Source organism: Lytechinus pictus, chromosome 6 (assembly GCF_037042905.1).
Source record: "Lytechinus pictus isolate F3 Inbred chromosome 6, Lp3.0, whole genome shotgun sequence".
Classification (NCBI taxonomy): domain Eukaryota; kingdom Metazoa; phylum Echinodermata; class Echinoidea; order Temnopleuroida; family Toxopneustidae; genus Lytechinus; species Lytechinus pictus.
This window is the reverse complement of record NC_087250.1, coordinates 23,157,316-23,176,016: the sequence shown is the minus strand read 5'-3', so window position 1 is coordinate 23,176,016 and position 18,701 is coordinate 23,157,316. Positions and strand designations below refer to the sequence as shown.

Below are 18,701 nucleotides of genomic sequence, written 5' to 3'. Positions count from 1 at the left end.
GGAAAATATAATTCACACCACATATGTCAAGGTCAGGAGGAGATAATGTGAAATATGTAAAATAAAGGGGAAAATCTGAAAATTTGTGTACAAAACAAATGGAGAGTTGTCCACAAAATCAGCCATTTTGAAGCATGTTTGCCAATATGAGGATCCCCATAGAAAGTACAAGAAGACTTTTTTAATAAGCGTCCATAACTTGCTGTTTTCATAACCGATTTTGATGAAACTTTTTTAATTGTTCCTCTCATTTTACTCTTTCCAATGAGATTGCTTCTCTTCTTGGGTTTTGGTTTCCTTTAATGTGTCCCTCAATAATCATACAAGCCCCTTTTGGAGTTCTTCGATGAAAGGTTGAAACCCATTCAGAATCCGTTGTCATGGCAACTATTGATTGTACAAACAAACAAAAGGGAAGTTCATCCTAGATAGAGGTTTTTTATTTTATTTTATAATAGTGATACTAATTATAGGCATTTGTATAGCACCATAGTGAAAAAAATAATCTACTAGTATTCCCAGGGGCACTATCATTATTACCTTGGCTTTAGCTCGAGCTGCCTTTCAGTGCATTCAAGGAATTGATCCTGCCGGGAACCCATCCACTTCACCGGGAATAGAACATACATATTGATCAAGATTTGGCAAAATACCAATCTTATTCTTTGATGGATTTTTCTAATTCAACTCCAACAACTTTTGATAGGTTAATTGTAAAGGAAAGCTTTGTGTGTGCACATAACAATGCAGTGCACACAACACTATTGTGCTTAAGTACAATAGACGTAATACACTCTGTGTGTAATGTGAATGAAATGTTGAAGTTGGCAGCCCCCTGTATGTTACTCTGGTCAAACAAAGTGGGCAAAGAGTTAACGAATGTACATGTAGGTAAGATTTGATTCAGTGCACTCTATGATGAGGAGTAATGTAAGTACTTCTATAGGTCTGCATTGTATGATAATTTTTGACAGCAAGTTTCAGAAGTCAAATGCCTTGATTGATAGTTTCCAGTATGGTAATTAAAATAAACTCACTACTCTGTGTAAACATTGAGAGTTTCGGCTTGTTATCGCTGATTTATTTTGAGGGATAGTTTCAAGGTGATCTCATTTTCTTTAAATTATGACTCTGTTTTCTTAACTTTCGTCAGGGTTTTATTGTTTAGACTATTACTGTGATGTGCATAGAAAGCTTTTTCTATTATGCGCTTAACAAATCAATCTTTATTATTCTTATTATTATTAATACGCTTCTCTCATATTACAGTACAAATAATTTTATTTGAACCAGCTTTATTTGAGATGGGATGGATTTTCCATCTAAGATTTGAATCATTTTAATGGTATGAATTCACTGAATGTTGAAAGGTTTTCCTTTAGATATCTTACTCAAATGATTTTAATATTTTAATATTATGCAAATTAAGTAGGATTAAGGACATGTTTAATTTTGCTGGAAAATGATATATTAAACTTTCTGTTTGGAGAGGCAACCCAGAATTTTTTTTTTTTTAATGAATCTCTTGGTTTTTACAAAGGGTTTTGCCTGATTTAAAGGTGGCAACTTTGTTCTAAATTAGAAATCAGAATCAACGATTCACAAATTCTTTATAAAGCTGTTATGAATGAGTGAACTATAATACTTTGATTCCTGTTTGCATACGTGTACATTGTTGCTATGTCAGGCAACCACTTAAATCTTTCAGGTAATGGTTATCGGCTTGGTTCAGTATGCATCCAATATAAAATTCCCAATGGGTTTCCTAATACATGGACTCCAGTTTGTATACATTGATGTTGCTATGTCGGGCAAGCACGCAAATCTTTCAGGTTATCAGCTCGATTTAGTGTGCATCCAATATAAAATTCCCTATGGGTTTCCTAATACATGGACTCCAGTTTGTATACATCGATGTTGCTATGTCGGGCAAGCACGCAAATCTTTCAGGTTATCAGCTCGATTTAGTGTGCATAGAATTTAAATCATTTGGAGGCCTGTTTGCAACCACATAAATCTTTCAGATAATCAGGTTGATTTAGTGTGCATAGAATTTGAATCATTTGGAGGCCAGTTTGCATACATTGTTGCTATGTTCGGCAACCACATAAATATTTCAACTTATCAGCTTGATTTTTAGTATGCATCAGATTTGAATTTCATAGTAGGAAGTCTTTTCACAAGCTCTTTTTAAACCCGCAATCAGTGAATGGAGTCCAGTATGTATACATTGTTGCTATGTTTGGCATCACATAAACCATTCATGTGATCAGCTTGAATTAAAGTATGCATCAGATTTTAATTTCATAGTAGAAAGTCTATAATGATTCACAAGCTCTTTTTAAACCTGTTATCAATGAATGGACGATGATATCCAGTTTGCATACATTGTTGTTGCTACGTCAGACCACATGTGAAATACCCTCAAACAATTTTTTTATTCAGAGATTGAGAAAAGAAGAGATGGGTTTAGTGGTGCACTTAAAAATGACTTGAGCAATTATAAACTATGCTATGTTGTAATTGTTTGTAATATATCGCATATATTTAATTGGACAGGCAAGTTATGTTATTCTATTTTATCAGCATTTTGAATTGTCATTGTCATTTTATTCTCTTGCAAGTTTTATCAATTGATATTTATCAGGCAATGTTACTTCCTTTTTAAATTCATCGTTCCCCTTATTATCAAGAGATTTGAAATCTTCAGATGTTTTATGGTTTGTCGGTTGTTTATGCCTGCACGTCTGAAAGTTTAGGAGGTATTGGTTATCATATTTTTTTTTATATTGGAATCTTTTTTTCTTACCTACTAGTTATCAACTGTTATGCTTTTGCCCCCCCCCCCCAATTTGCATGCATCACCACCAAAACATCAGTAATCATCACACCTCTCGAGTGAACAAAATGATGAATAAGTGAAGGTGATTATGGGAGCACAGTAGGTGGTTTCAGACCACCTCGAAGTTCGTCAGTTCCAGGTATTTTCTGATCGGGAAATTTACCCGATCAGAAAATACCAGGTAATATTGGCAATGTGAAAGCAAATTACGCGTAATCTCCCCGAAAGAAAATACCCACTAAATAGTAGGTACTTGTCAAAATTACGATAACTTTCGCGGGGATTTTTCCAAGGTCGCATGTATTTTGGCAATGTGAAAGCAATTTACGGGAACTTTTAGCCCAGCATGTAGTTGGGCGCGGGTGCCGTGGGTGGTTGCTGAGCTAGTGATTTTGAATCTCGCGCCTTGCCTGCTTATTAGACCATACTGCGCATGCTTGTAACTTCAGGAACTTATCCCGAAGGGTATGTTTCGGGGTGGTGTGAATGCAGGAATAATTATTGGGTATTTTTAGCCTAAAAATGTTCTCGTAATTTAACGGGGATTCTTATGATCGGGGCGGTTTGAAACCACCTACTGTGATCACTGCTCTATGATACCCATTGGTATTGTACACTAAATTATCATAGAGGTTAGATTTATTTATTTTAATTTGAGAAGTTTGACTTCCCCAATGGGGAAGTCGTGGAATTTCACTTGGTCAAAAATGAATTTTGCCCCTTCCAATATGCTTTGGTGCTGCCAAGTACACACTGCAAAAACACCGGTGTTGATTGTAACACCAGCCTAGTATCTATATTGGTCCACACAAGAGAAGCGTTGAAACAACACCAGTTATGAATCAAACCGATATTGGTTTAACACTAATTGGTGTTAGCCTAACGCCAAACCGATGTTGTTTCAACACCTCTCTGGTGTGGACTGATATAGATACCTGGCTGGTGTTAAATTAACACCGATGTTTGTGCAGTGCATGAAATACTGAAATCATGCATTTGGAGTTTTCTTTTTATTTGTTGGTCATATTAAACTTCTAATGATTTTTTTCTCCTCCCTCCCTTTCTATTTTTTTTACTTGTATGTAGCTGTTTATGTTTCCGTAGGGACACACCCCTTGCCCACCCCATTGTAGCCACTAATGTAGAGACAGTGATTTTCCTTTTTACTGGTAAATAAAAGGGAAATTCCGTTTGGTTCGTACACTTTTCATGTAAAAAAATCATGGAATTCACCTTTGCAAAATGGAATTCAGGTTTTTGCTCTGTAAATTTTCAGTGACAAAACAGAATTTCAATTTTTTAGAACAAGCTGAAATGGAATTAACAGATTTTCAGAAACGGAAAAGACCTTTTTTTTAAACGGAAAATTACTGTCTCAACTAATGCACCTTAGCAGTCACATGGTATATCAACTAGGGGAAAACCATTTTTTATGAGGGGAATCCCCTCTTAAGAGGGAAATCCCACGTTCGCAATTTTTTGTGTTTCAGGATCACTTGTTAATATTGGGTAAACTTCTTTGATTGATAGTGGAATTTTATTTTTACCTACATTGTAAATGGGCCACTCTATGAATGTTGTGATATCACAACACAGTACACACCAGACTTGACGCTATCTCATGTAATGACTTATTTTTCTTCATTCCTTTTCAAATCCCCTTCTTTATAAATGCCAGTTATCAGGGTAGAGGTCATTTTTTATATTAGAAGTTGTAAAAAAATGAAGATATTGAAAAGATCTCACATTTCAAAGACAACTAATCGCATTTTTTAAGTTTCGTTTTGTACCGATTGTGTTTTCAGATTTGTTATGTCGTAAAATGCACATACGTGATATACGGATGCATCTCTGATTGTTTTTAGGCTTTTTTTGTTCAGACTCACACACTAGTATGACATAGCCATGTTATTGGTATAGTTAAGTCTGGTGCACACAAGACTACTAATACATTGCTTGAATCATAGAATATAGTTTTGTGAATGATAATTTTCATATTTGACCAGGGGGTGTTTCACAAAGGGTAAAGTGTGACTTAAAAAGTAATGCACCAGTACCAACATGCATGTAAGGTTTCATCGAGTGAAACATGTGAAAGCGTATCCCATCAACTTGATCTGACCAATGTGATCATGCTTAATGATATAGCTATCATTATGTAACGGGGCATCCGAGTTTGATTTTTAATCCATCTTAGCTCTTTGTGAAAACACCCCCATCCCCAGATTATAATATTCCATACAGTTTATTTGTTAAATACATGTATTGAAATAGGATTGTATTTATTCTCAATTTCCTGTCATAATTGTGATTTTTTTTATTCATTGATTATTTTGTCAATATGAATAATACCGTTGATATAAATGATGCTATAATATTGCGTGTCGCTGCAATGTTAAGATTAAAAACATGTAAATCGTGTTTGAAATATTAAAAAAAGAAAAGGAGTGGAGTGGTTCTTGTTTAAAGGGGAAGTTTACCCTGACAAAAAGTTGGATGTGAACTTATTAGAAAAGTATAAGAGATAGATAAATGGTATTTATTGTGATAAAAATTCAATTAACAGCCAAAGGCTGAATTACATGAATTTGTACAGAGTAAAATTTCAGTAAACAAACAAGCAAAACAGTATAAAAAAAACCATCAAAGTATACTAATGTATAATGTTGGAAAGGGGATATGGAGAGAAATGTATACCTTTAACATAATGAACATTTTAACATAAATATATATTTTAACTAATGTTGAAAGAATAGCAATAGATTAAAGAGTGGATTGTATGAAATAATACTTTCTTCTTTTAGAAAACAAATGAAAGCTATTAATTAGGGTCAAATTGAAGGAGGAAAACATGTACTAGTATTCCATACAAAGGATTTCTAAATGAAACGGTAATCTGGGTTGGGATTGTTCTCGGTATGCTTGATAATGATTCTAAAGAAACGTTGTGTTGATGGTAATAATGATAGTTGTAGGAAACGGAGTCGTAGATAATAATCATAAAGAATTATCTCAAAAGGAATTAAAAACAAAAATAAGAGGACTTTGAAGTAATATGATCTTTACAAAAAATATAGATGTATCGTAGGTTATAACATTAATAATTGAAAACATTGGTAAGTTTTAAGGAAAATCCTGCAAAGATTAAAGGTCAATTCCACCCCAGAAAAATGTTGATTGGAATAAATATAATCAAATTCGCATAATGCTGAAAATTTCATCAAAATATGTAATATAAGAAAGTTAAGACTTTTTAAAGTTTTGCTTATTTTTCACAAAACAGTGATATGCTCAACTCAGTGACAGGCAAATGAGACGGCTCGATGTCCCTCACAATTTCTTTTTTTTGTTTGAAGTGTACAATATTTCATTTTTACATATTTGACAAAAAGGACCAACTCGACTGAACCATATAGTATTAATCAATGCAAATTCCATGGAGGAATTAATCGTTTCACTTGACAATGAGGAGAAAATTAGAATATTTCATATTTTGTATAATAAAATACAAAAATAGTGAGTGGATGACGCCATCAGTCTCCTCATTTGCATACCGACCAGGATGTGCAAAACTGTTTAAGATGTCATAACTTTCTTATTTTACATCCGATTTTGATGAAATTTTCAGCGTTATGCTCGTTGGATTTTTCTCTTTTTATTCAATTCAACATTTTGTTGGAGTGGACTTGTCCTTTAAGAAAGCTATTAGAATGTCAGGATTTTTATTTGTGGTGTCATATACCAGCAGTTGCCCCATACAGGTAGGTTTGTGTGTAGTAGATTATAAAAAAATTTAGTGGTTCTTGATAACTCAACAGAGTTTTTTCTTTCAGGATCAGTTGGGAAATATTTGTCTGTTGATATACTGAAGTTAGAATATAAAACCGTCTCAGTTTTTTTTTAAATGAATTTTCTTTGACATTTTGCCACACAATATGTAATATGGGGAAGCGCAGAGGAATATCTTCTCTTTTTTTTGGGGGGGGGGGGATGCAAATCCTCTGCACTGATGCCCATGCTTACATTTGATGTCACAAATCAACAATTTAAATTGTAATAGCTTTTAAATCTGTGATGGATTTCCCTCAAACCTTTACCAAAATTTTCTATTAAAGCAGATACGAACCAATGGCGCCATCTCGAGTCCTCAACTACTCATACCTGGCCAGTTTCCTGACCCATAATGCTAGTGTAGACTCGCAATAGAGACCCACGTGAATGATAACATGTTCATTAACTACTCAATACATTAATACCGCAATAATTATGTTACCAAGTAGCAAAACAATTACTTTTCCTCTCAAAACATTGAGTTTCTCTATACAAAATATATAGGTCAATTTATTCTCTGTAGTATTAATAGATATCTGAAAATGTATAATTTAAGACTATGTATTTATAACACACAGTCAATAAGAGATCACACACAGTTCACTCCCCCTTTAAATTTTCTGCTATTTTTACCTTATACTTATGGCAGGCTGGACTCTCCGTTTAATGGCAAATTGCTACTTGGTTGGTTGTTTGTTTGATGGACCAATTCCCACCAAATTTTGGTTGTGGAGGTATTTCATCATGCTCTACTAAAATATGGTATCAAAAACACTGACAGGCAAGAAGTGAAAATCGATGTCACACTTCGGTACTCTAGTAAATCATGCATAACTTATATCTACAAACAGCTATATCCAACAGTTCCCAGAAAAAAAGGTTATTATTAAAAAAAATGAGCCCAAAAGCACAAACGGACGGGAGTCTTATTCAAGGCACGAAACATCACAAAACAGATAAACATCAATGAATGATTAACATTCAAAATAATTATAGATTTATTGACATGTCGTAAGATCTGTGTAAACTTTGTGGTGCAGGTACAAAGAAACCGAATGCCAAACCAGAGCTAAATTATTTGTAATGACCTGGAGGGGATTTACCTATAGTTTAGTGTGACCATAACAACTTTCACAAACTGTAAAACGGTTTTGATATTGAACGATTAAAGTAGTATTTTCTTAGACTTAGACTAACTCTCAATTTATGATGACAATTCAAAAACTTAACCTTGGAAAGAGTTTGGTGATAATTCCCCCCTTCCCCCCTAAAATTTCATTAACCCTGAACTCGGATGTTCAGCAATATTGTCTTGATTAATACCCTTATATCCAAGTTTCGTGAACTATGTCCATATACTTTCTAAGTTATAATGACATTTGTCTCGCTCTGCTGTGCATGAGAGACAAAAAAAATCAGCTGTCATTGCAAAAAAAAAAAAATCCCCAACTGTCAAACATTAATTGAAAATACTCCAGCCTATTCGGGTGTTTTGACATCACTGCCCCGTTTTTCATCGATAGATGGCGCTGTCGTGATTAAGTCGTACCAGCGGTGATACCTATAATGAAGCAAGAAGCAGAAAAAAAAAGTAATATAGCCATATGGTTTTCAGAAGATTCTTTTCATTGGAGTACTATCGCAATGAAGCATATGACAGATATGTATTTTCTTGTTTCAACAATTGATAAAACGGTATTAATTTACAGTCATACATATAATCCTGTCAGTTCTCTCTGCTAAAAAAAACTTAGAGACAATTTTTTTCTTTTTGAAAAATATCAATGTTTTCCTTCTGAAAAGTGAAAATATTCTTTAAAGGGGAATGAAACCTTTGGAACAAGTAGGCGTGTGTCGAAACAGAAAAATCGATGAATGAGAACAAAGAAAGTTTGAGAAAAATCGGACAAAAAATGAGAAAGTTATGAGCATTTGAATATTGCAATCACTAATGCTATGGAGATCCTCCTATTGGCAATGCAACAAGGATGTGTGATGTCACATGTAAACAACTTTCCCATTGATGGACTATAAAATACCCTCAAAATGTCTGTTTTTGCTCTTTCTTATTGTGATACAAACTCTTTATCCATGATGTATTCTTTAAAAATCTGTATTACATACCCTCCTCTAGAAAGAACACATGATCTGATACTGATAGATGTGATAAAAGAGGGAATTTAAGTGAAATATATTCTAAAGTAATGGGGAGAGTTGTTCACAAGTGACATCACACATCTTTGTCGCATTGCCAATTTTAGGATCTCCATAGCATTAGTGATCGCAAAATTCAAATGCTGATAACTTTTTCTTTATTTGTCCGATTTTTCTCAAACTTTCGTTGATCTGTTTCTTTGATTTTTCTGTTTTCACACAAGCTTTCTTGTTCCAAAGGTTTCATTCTCCTTTAAATATCAATCATCTGTATATTCCTTACTAGCGGCAACTAGCCTACCTTTTTATCCTGGTAAACTGTTAAAGTGAATTGTCACATACATTTCCATGTTGGATTGTTTCAATGCCGTATCATGAGCGAACTTACAGGGGCAAGGCGAATGTAAACTAATTTCAAAACGCCTCGAGCTGGCAAAACGAGCGAGCCAATTTTGGGGCCTTTAAAAAATAAAATTCGAATTTTATGATAAAGTTTTACATAATATTTAACAGGTAATATCAGTTTTTTCCCTTTTCCCTTTCCTTTAATTTCTTCCCATTTTTTTCTTGGTCAAGGATTTTATTTATTAATTTGTTTGTTTGTTTATTTATTCATTTATTTATTCAATTATTCATTCATTCATTTATTCATTCATTCATTCATTTATTCATTCATTCATTTATTTATTTATTTATTTATTTATTCATTTATTTATTTATTTATTCATTTATTTATTCATTTATCTATTCATTTATTTTTAATTTATTTATCTATTCAGTTATTTTTTTTTTTTTTTTGGGGGGGGGGGGGGGTGGGGGCTCATCCATCTTTACACCAGTAGCTGTTAATCAGCCGTTTTATTTGATAAAGCACTTACGTGACAAGAACGGATATCGGAACGTATAGGGCTGCCATGACGAGGAACACGATCCCTCGAAAATATTCCAGAGTAAGACTGTAGATGAGGTTATACAACGATGGACCAATCAGACTGCCAAGACTTTCAACACAACTTGCACAAGCCAACACGGCACCTGAGTATAAAAAAAGTATATACATGACATATATATATATATTAATTACTTAATTCTATAAATGAATGTAATGACTGTGATTTTTGAAGAAATGTGCAAAATTCAAACAACAATGAATGAAAATACAGGTTTAAGCAAATTTGAAGGGGGGGGGGCTGTGCCATTACATCGGGCAATACCGTATATCGTACCCGACCATTCGAGGAAAGCACCCCCTAAATTCCTGAAATGTCGGGTCAAGTTTACCAGACCATTCGATAAATTTACTATAATTTTCACAAAACATCGGGTAAACTGGACCCGACATTTCGGGAACTTAGAGGCTATTTTCTCAAATCGCCGGATAAACTGGACCCAAAGTTTGGGGATTTGAGGGGACCCTTTTTCGAATTATTGGGTTTTGCGATTATCCGACCCGACGCGACAACCCGATGTGATGATGACGCCAAGGCACAGGTGACGCCAAAACAAATAATAATGATGCAAGACGTATTACGTACAGTAAAACATCAACATCATAACCACCATTATCATCATCGTCTTCATCATTATCACCACCACCATCACAATCGTCTTCGTCATCATCACCATCATCATCATCATCAGCTTCATCATCATCATCACCATCATCATCATCGTCACCCACACCACCATCATCATCATAATCACCATCATCTTCACGAATTATCGTCATCATCACCATCATCCTCACCATCATCATAGTCATCACCATCATCACCATCTTCATCATTATCACCATCAGCACCACCATTATCATCATCATCATCATCATCGTTACCACCACCACCATCATCATTATCATCATCATCATCCCCATCGTCACGAATCATTACCATCGTCATCATCATCACCATCATCCTCGCCATCATCATCATAGTCATCATCATCATCACCATCACCATCGTCCTCGTCATCATCATAGTCATCATCATCATCATCATCACCATCTTCATCATTATCATCATCATCACCACCACTACCACTATAAATAATCTTCAGTTGCGTAATGATAGCCAAGGGAAAGAATTTGAGGTAAATTTATATTTTTTAATTTAATGTACTGTTTTGGGGAAAGTTTCCGAGCGACCAAAGCACAATAGCCGAATAATCGACGATCGGGAAATTCTCAATTTCGTAATAAATTGCCGGGGTTATGATAGGGAAATATAGGTCAGATATTAGATCAAATTATATGAAAAAATATGATGCTACAAACAATCAAAAGGCTTTGGTATGAATGTGAAAATCGTGAAAATTCCGGGCTTCTGGCAGGGCCAACGACACCACCAGTATGCCCACGACCGTGATCATGATCATCAGAGATATCATCGACCTCCTCGTCATTGTCGTAGCTTCACTTACCCTGCTCGTGCTCATCAGCTAGCTTAGAGAGCCTTGACCTCATCGATGGTGACGTCAGAAACCGGAATGATCCCAACATTGCACCTGAAGACGCAAGATGATGATGAAGAATTGAATTGAATTTTATTACCAAATATCACTGTCAGGTACAATTACAAGGAATAGTACATCACATATAAACAAAACATTTGGTAATTGGAGCTAACATAAAAGCAAGATGCTAATCGAGGTTAGCCCCAAATAATGTCATTATCATAGTTTAAACAATAAATTTAACTAAATCTCAATATTGTACATCAAATTCAATACTAATTCTACTTATTACTGTTGCAGAAAATTTCGATCATTTTCAGTGAACATTTTTACACTATTTACAAGAAAAAAATATTTTAATTATTCAAAAAATCTTTATATAGAATTATTTGTTTTCAGGCAGTATTTTACCATAGCAAATTAATTATAATCTTCCAGTAGCATTAATTTTAACGCTTTGCTAAATATCTTACGACTGGGGGTGTTTCTAATATTACTTGGCAGATGATTCCATAAAGTAGGACCAGAAAATGAAATTAATTGTTTTCCCAAATTGGTACTATTTTTGTCAAGATTAACATTTCGCTTTTCTCTATTTCTTGTATTGTAAGGATGGTCTATAAATGAAAAATAATCAATAAAAATATGCGGCAACTGATTATTAATTAAATCGTGCATAAATACTCCTATCAAATATTGGTACTGTTTTAAAATATCGAAAATATTTAGATCATAAAATAAAGGAGCAGAGTGATAAGTATGATGGTTGAACGTCATTATTCTAGCTATTCGTTTTTGAAGTAATGATATAGGGTTCAGGGTTGTTTTGCACGTCCCACCCCATACTTCCAGACCATACGTTATTATGTGGTAAAATAAATGAGTTGTATAACATAACTTCTCTTTGTTACATAATTCCTCAATCTATAAAGTATTCCAATTTTTTTGCTTAGCACATTGCAGACAATGTCAACCTGTTTCTTCCATGTAAGGTTTTTGTCGATACATATACCACGAAATAATGTTGATTCAACACACTCTAATAAAGTTCCTTTCAGTGACAATTGTCCTGATATCAAAATATTTTTTTGTCTATTTTTAAACAACATATATTTAGTTTTCGTAACATTGATTGTCAATTTGTTGGCATTGCACCATGCTATTATTTGGTTAAATTGAGACTAATTTCTGATAAATCAATATGTTTTTTTATCACAATTGAAAGTATGAAATAAATTTGAGTCATCCGCAAAAAGACGGAAATTGAAATAATTTGATGAGTTTGCCAGATCGTTTATATACAACAAGAACAAAGTTGGACCCAAAACTGATCCTTGTAGAATACCGCATGAAATCGACCTGTATTCGGAATTTACACCATCATAATTAACAAATTGCTTTCTGTTTCGTTAATAATCATTAAACCATTCTACTGCCTTACCACGAATGCCATAGTGTTCTAGTTTCTTAATGAGAATAGAATGATTAATCGTATCAAAAGCTTTAGCAAAATCGATGAATATTCCTACTGTCACCTTTCCTTCATCGGTATATCTTGTAATTTGATTAATCAGATTTATCAGTGAAAGTTTCGTACTGTATCCATTTCTAAAACCATATTGGTGTTTATACAATATTTCATTCTTTTCACTAGTTTTTTTAATATTTTGCTAATCGCGGGTAAAATCGATATTGGTCTATAATTTCCAGGTAAATCTTTATCTCCCTTTTTGAAAACTGGTATAACTCTTGCAACTTTTAATTTATCTTGAAAAATGCCTGTGGTAAATGATAGATTGAATATATGCGAAAGAGGTAGTAGTATAGTAGTAGTACACTGCAAAACTCTGGTGTTGATTTAACACCAGTCCGGAATCTATATACGTCCACGCCAGAGAAGTGTTAAACAACACCAGTTTCGTTTTGATCTTAACACCAGGGTGCCGTTTCATAAAGCTAATCGTAAGTTAAGAGCGACTATAAGAGAACGACTGGTGATCCTTTCTTGTGGTAAATGATATTCACCATTGGTGATTATTTAGAGCGTAAGAAGGGTTCACCAGTCGTTCTTAAAGTCGTTCTTATCTTACGAAAAGCATTATGAAACACCCACCAGATAGGTGTTTATACAACACCAATTAGTATTAAAACAGCATCGGTTTGTTTCCAAACTGGTGTTGTTTCAATAATTCTCTGGTGTGGACATATAGATTCCGGGCTGGTGTTAAATCAACACCGGAGTTTTTGCAGTGTATAAGAACAAGACAAAGAAGAAAAAGAAAAGAAGAGTTGAAGAAAGAGTGAGTATGATACCAAATGAGCCATAAAATAATTTACACCTCTAAAAATCGCCATTTTAAATCGGCATGTCATGAACAAGATGCTTTAAGATATTTCTTGCATAATCTCATCATAAATGATTAGATACCAGTTTAGTGGTAGGCCTATATTTTACGCGTGAATAATCATGATAATTAGAGCTTTTTTTTGTTTTGATGTTTAAAAAAAAAAATCGTTTTTGCTCCGTATATAGTAAGGCATGATATTTATGATTCCAGAAATGAAACCAGATATCTATGAAGTCACGATTTTGCACGAGTTGCAGCAAATGATTTCCCTGGTACCTTTTCAATAAAATTACATTGGAATAGATACTAATAGATGTTTACTATACAATCACCATGTTAACATGAAATATTTAAGATTCTAAAATAAATTTAACCAAGTTTATGCCTACTGCTTGTAGGATTATGACTTCATGGACATATATATAGATTGGCAATTCGTCTACAACAATTTTCAAAGAAATGGAGATATATTAAAGGTCAAGTCCACCCCAGAAAAATGTTGATTTGAATCAATAGAGAAAAATCTAACAAGCATATGTTGAAAATTTCTTCAAAATCAGATATAAAATAAGAAAGTTATGACATTTAAAAGTTTCGCTTATTTTTCTCAAAACAGATATATGCACAACTCAGTGATATGCAAATTAGAGATTCGATGATGTCCATCACTCACTATTTTTTTTTATTTTGTATTGTGTGAATTTAACAATATTTCAATTTTTACAGAATTGACAATAATGTAAAACTTGACTGAACCCCGTAATGTAAACAATGTTTAATTCAACACATTCAGGGAGGAATAAAACTCAATTTTACATGACAAGGGGGAGAAAACCGGACTATTTCATATAATAGAATACAAAAGAAATACTGAGTGGGTGACCTCATCAGTCCTCTCATTTGCATACCGGCCAGGATGTGCATATAACTGTTGTGTGAATTTTCAAAATGTCATATTTCTATTTTACATTCGATTTTGATGAAATTTTCAGCGTTATGCTAGTTCGATTTTTCTTTTTTCATTCAAATCCACATTTTACTGGGGTGGACTTGACCTTTTTTAAGGGGGTGGGGGGGGGGGGGGGCTGAACACTCACCAAGAAAGATTACAAGTGAGCCATTTTCGGCATGACATTGTCTCGTAAAAAGTCACGTAGCGTCGCAATGCTGCTATACCTGTAGATCGCAAATTAGGTCTCAAAAGTTGCGTGAGACTTAAAAAAAAAAAGTCATAAAACTTTGCGGCGCTACCTTTTTGCGTTTCGGAAATATTGCGCAAAGCGTCGAGGAGGGAGGGGGGGGGGCATCATGGCCCCCAGTCCTTTTAGGGTTAAGGGGGGTCGAATACTTACCAAGAAAGAGTACAAGTGAAGAATTTCCGAAGGCAATGAAAGACAGACCAATGAGACTAGACCAAATCCCAATCTGAGAGATAGTTAGATCATCTGTTAGACCACTGAAGAGTTTCCCGCCAATCAGTGTCCCTGCAATGTCAGGCAAACGTTTCATTTTAATAACTGACATTCACCATGATCCTCATTTTATAATTCTCTTAGATCTGTCAGTGAATCTGAGACCCGTTTCATTAAACTTGTTTTAATAACAAAATTACAATTTACAGTTAAAACTACTGAAATCCTTCAATCTGATTGGCTGTTATAGAAATTGTGCATTTGTTATTGTAACAGGTTTTATGAAACGGGTCTCCTGCCTCCAGTGCAATAAGATATGGGAACCCAGTAATTTCAAAATCATGTTTATATTTTGTTTGGCAACTCTGTTCTTGCCGCCTGCTCTTAGGGTGCTAAAAATTATTTCAGTTATTGTTCCCAGACAAATTCAGTGTTAAATCAGCTAATGCATTGAACCTGTATTAAATTCTTAAACATCGCCACCTTTAGATGAGCTTAGGAAATATGTTTCCAAGATGCGGACACTTTATTTTATTAGAGAGTTTTCGCAATCACGACGCGGCCGTTCTCTACAACGCACAAAATCCTTTGAAAATGCAAGTCAAATCAGAATGGAGAGCTGAGAGGGTTTTGTCGGCGAAAGTTGGTGGACCGGGACAGTAGTGTCGTCTCGTGACTCTAGACAACGACATATTTGCAATTGTTCGTCAGGTGCAAATCTTCGGATGATCTGCTGACGCGTCCCGGTCCATCAACTTTGGACAAAAACCTCGAGATCGTCTCTCCATTGTGATTTGACTTGCATTAATTTTTCAAAGTAATTGGTGCGTTGTAGAGAACGGCCGCACCGTGTTTGCGAAAACTCTGGGTGCAGACTACGGAATTAGCATTCTATGATGCGGACCCATAATACACCATTCTTTCAAGATCTCTGCATCGCTTTGATGCATTTAATCAGGCACATTCTGTAAATCGGAAATTATAAGCCTTTATGATTATCTACAAAGAGGATGAGTTAGACAAAATATGTGTACTATTGTCATGAGGGTCCTACTCGAAACAGGTCAAAGCAATGATGTCACTTACCAACTGAACCGAAGAGAAAAGACGAAGCGATGTAGAACCCCACAATGATAGACGTCCAACACAGCGGAGGGCTTAGAACGACCAGTAGAACCAATAGGAAAGTTGAATGCAGACTCATCATGTGGACCCCAAGAACGACTAGGCAAGAGACTAGCTCACTTCTCTTCCTTGAATCTGCGCGCGCGAAAAGCGCAAACACAGCATCGAACTGCGAGGCAGAGAAAAAGTTTGCTGGCCTTTCGCCGATGTTTGTATTCGATTCTTTGAGGAATATTACAATGTATGCAATGACTGTCACAATAGCTGCAAAAATAAACCAAAATGGAGCAGCGAAACCCGAGTAGAAAATCCAAAATCCGATAACGATTTGCGATACACCTGTTGTGAATTCGATTACGATACCCAGGATGATCATGCGATATGTTCGCGATTGTCGCGTAGCGATATCGCTCATGTAGGCATTGCAGACGGCGAGGAGCGTTGGGAAGTCCCCAAAGGATCCCATTATAAGATATGCGATAGTGATATAGGATTTCGATAAATGATAGTAGAAAACTACAAGCCAGATCGATATTCCGATCAAATAACCAAACGCTGGGAGTAACATCGCCACCTTACGACCTGCGCGATCGCTCCACGATCCGATCAACGGTGATACGATCATCGCGGGGAATATCTGAACAAGATTATATATCAACAACCAGTAGGAAGCGTCCGCCTGCGCGTTCTCCATATTCATACTAGTATTCGTGTAATTTGAAATGCTTGCGTTGATTGGTTCGTCGCACTCATCTCTCCAGGGGTCAAAGTTCAAACGCAAACCGTTATGGATATCGTACTCGTTGTAGATGCGCTTTGTGACGTATTCCGTTCGCATCGTTGACATCATGCTATATGCCATGTAGAAAAGGAGTACGACTGGTTCGACCGTAACGAAACATGTCTTATTCTTACGATCATCGTCGTCATCATCGTCCATATCGAATCCGTGGTCGTCCAGGCGTGAACTGTCCTTGAATGCCTTCTCGTCATCGTCTTTGTTCACCAATTCGGTGAATTCGAAATAATTTTTGCTCCCTCTCATCTTAATACAGACTTTCTTTTCTCTTCGGTGGTGTTGAGCAGTGTACGACTACATAAAAAAAAAATCTCCAGAAATCCATAAGATAAAATAATGATTATAGTAGACAGTTTGTTCGGATCTTCGGATATATATCTAAATCCGGCAATCCTAGATTTTCCTATCCGTTCGTAAATTTGGGATAAGATCAGATCAGATCAGAGTCCAATATAGATCATTCGTGTGCGTTATTTACTATAGGGAAATATAAAACTGTTTCAACTATGCACATGCGAGATTGGGAATCTTCTCATCGCTTAAAGCTCTTCATATCCAAAATGTAGAGGTTTCCTTCATCAAAAGTAAAATGTTTCACACACACGCACTTAACCTATACGGTCTAAATGTGCACACATAGTACATTGACGCGTTCCATAGACCATCAGCATGATCAGTGCATTTAGTGCCGTGGGTTCTCGTCAGAATTAAGTCTTACCTTTCCAAGCGTAAAACAATATTCTCATTTCGCGTTCCATACATTCTGATCCTCGGCAGGAATTATCAAAGCCCTTGATAATGCTTTGAAATTTCGGAGTAAGTATTCAAAATAATATTTTCTCTCTTCTGAGAACTTAAGCCATATTCCCTCGTCTTTCGTGATACATGCAGCCAACAAACTTTGGTTTGAATGATAGCGTTTCAGGAGGTCTATAAACATGATATACTAGGACTATACCTGCATAATATACCCCTACAACCAGCAACTGTTTAAAGTGACCTAAAATTCGATAGCCTGTAGGTCAATTATGATTGGACAACCATTTTCAGGTATCCTTAATGACATGTACTACCAGCACATTGAGTCATGTCAATAGTTTGTTTAAATAGATCCGTCGTATTCATTCATGTTTCAATCTAATCAAAATATCTTCATCTTGTTTTTGTTTTATTGAGATTCATGACGAAGTGTTTTATATTTATTGTCTGTGCATATTTTTGCCATATAACATTTTGAGAATGAATTTTTTTATAAGGTTATCATTGAGCTATTATAATATCAAATTTGCCTTTCCTCGATCTATTTATATTTTCCCCATTTGCTATCTTTCTTGTCATCCTTCTTTCTCCCCCTCCCCTCTCTTTCCCCTTCTCTACTTATTTTGCTCTTTCCTAAGTTATCCCTGTCATTTCCCCCTCCGCTCTAAGAAAACAGAAACTGCATACTAGTATATATATTTTTTTTCTGACTGCCTTTATCTCAATTTCTCTTACTCTTTCTTTCTTTCTCTCCCTCTTTCTTTGTTTCTTTTCATCTTTCTTTCTCTCCTCTTTATGTATTTCTTTCTTTTTTCTCTCTCTATTTTTCCTTTTTTCTTTCTCTCTCTTCTTTCTTCCTTTCTTTCTTTCTTTCTCTCCCTCGTTATGTATTTCTTTCTTTTTTATATCTCTCCTTTTTCTTTCTTTCTTTCTTTTTATCTTTCTTTCTTTCTCTCCCTCTTATATGTATTTCTTTCTTT

The 18,701-nt window shown here is 35.1% G+C and overlaps 1 protein-coding gene and 1 long non-coding RNA gene across 3 annotated transcripts; one reads left to right on the top strand and one right to left on the bottom strand.

Moving 5' to 3' along the window:
- The first annotated feature begins 1,913 nt into the window (after positions 1-1,913).
- Positions 1,914-5,286, top strand: LOC135154561 (uncharacterized). Its single transcript, XR_010293949.1, has 2 exons — positions 1,914-2,032; positions 2,274-5,286. It is a non-coding gene; the product is annotated as an uncharacterized LOC135154561 (long non-coding RNA).
- A 2,367-nt stretch (positions 5,287-7,653) lies between these two features.
- Positions 7,654-17,896, bottom strand: LOC129263663 (proton-coupled folate transporter-like). Of its 2 annotated transcripts, XM_064101236.1 has the most exons (6): positions 17,681-17,757; positions 16,125-17,256; positions 14,979-15,110; positions 11,246-11,329; positions 9,706-9,862; positions 7,654-8,234 (listed from the first exon to the last, which is right to left on the bottom strand). In XM_064101236.1, the coding sequence occupies exons 2-6, from the start codon at positions 17,206-17,208 to the stop codon at positions 8,153-8,155; spliced, it is 1,539 nt and encodes a 512-aa protein (XP_063957306.1). In that variant the 5' UTR covers positions 17,209-17,256; positions 17,681-17,757; the 3' UTR covers positions 7,654-8,152. The 2 variants fall into 2 exon arrangements, with proteins under 2 accessions (XP_063957306.1, XP_054757537.2); XM_054901562.2 differs by having other exon boundaries at positions 16,125-17,896.
- Between the last annotated feature and the right edge of the window lie 805 nt (positions 17,897-18,701).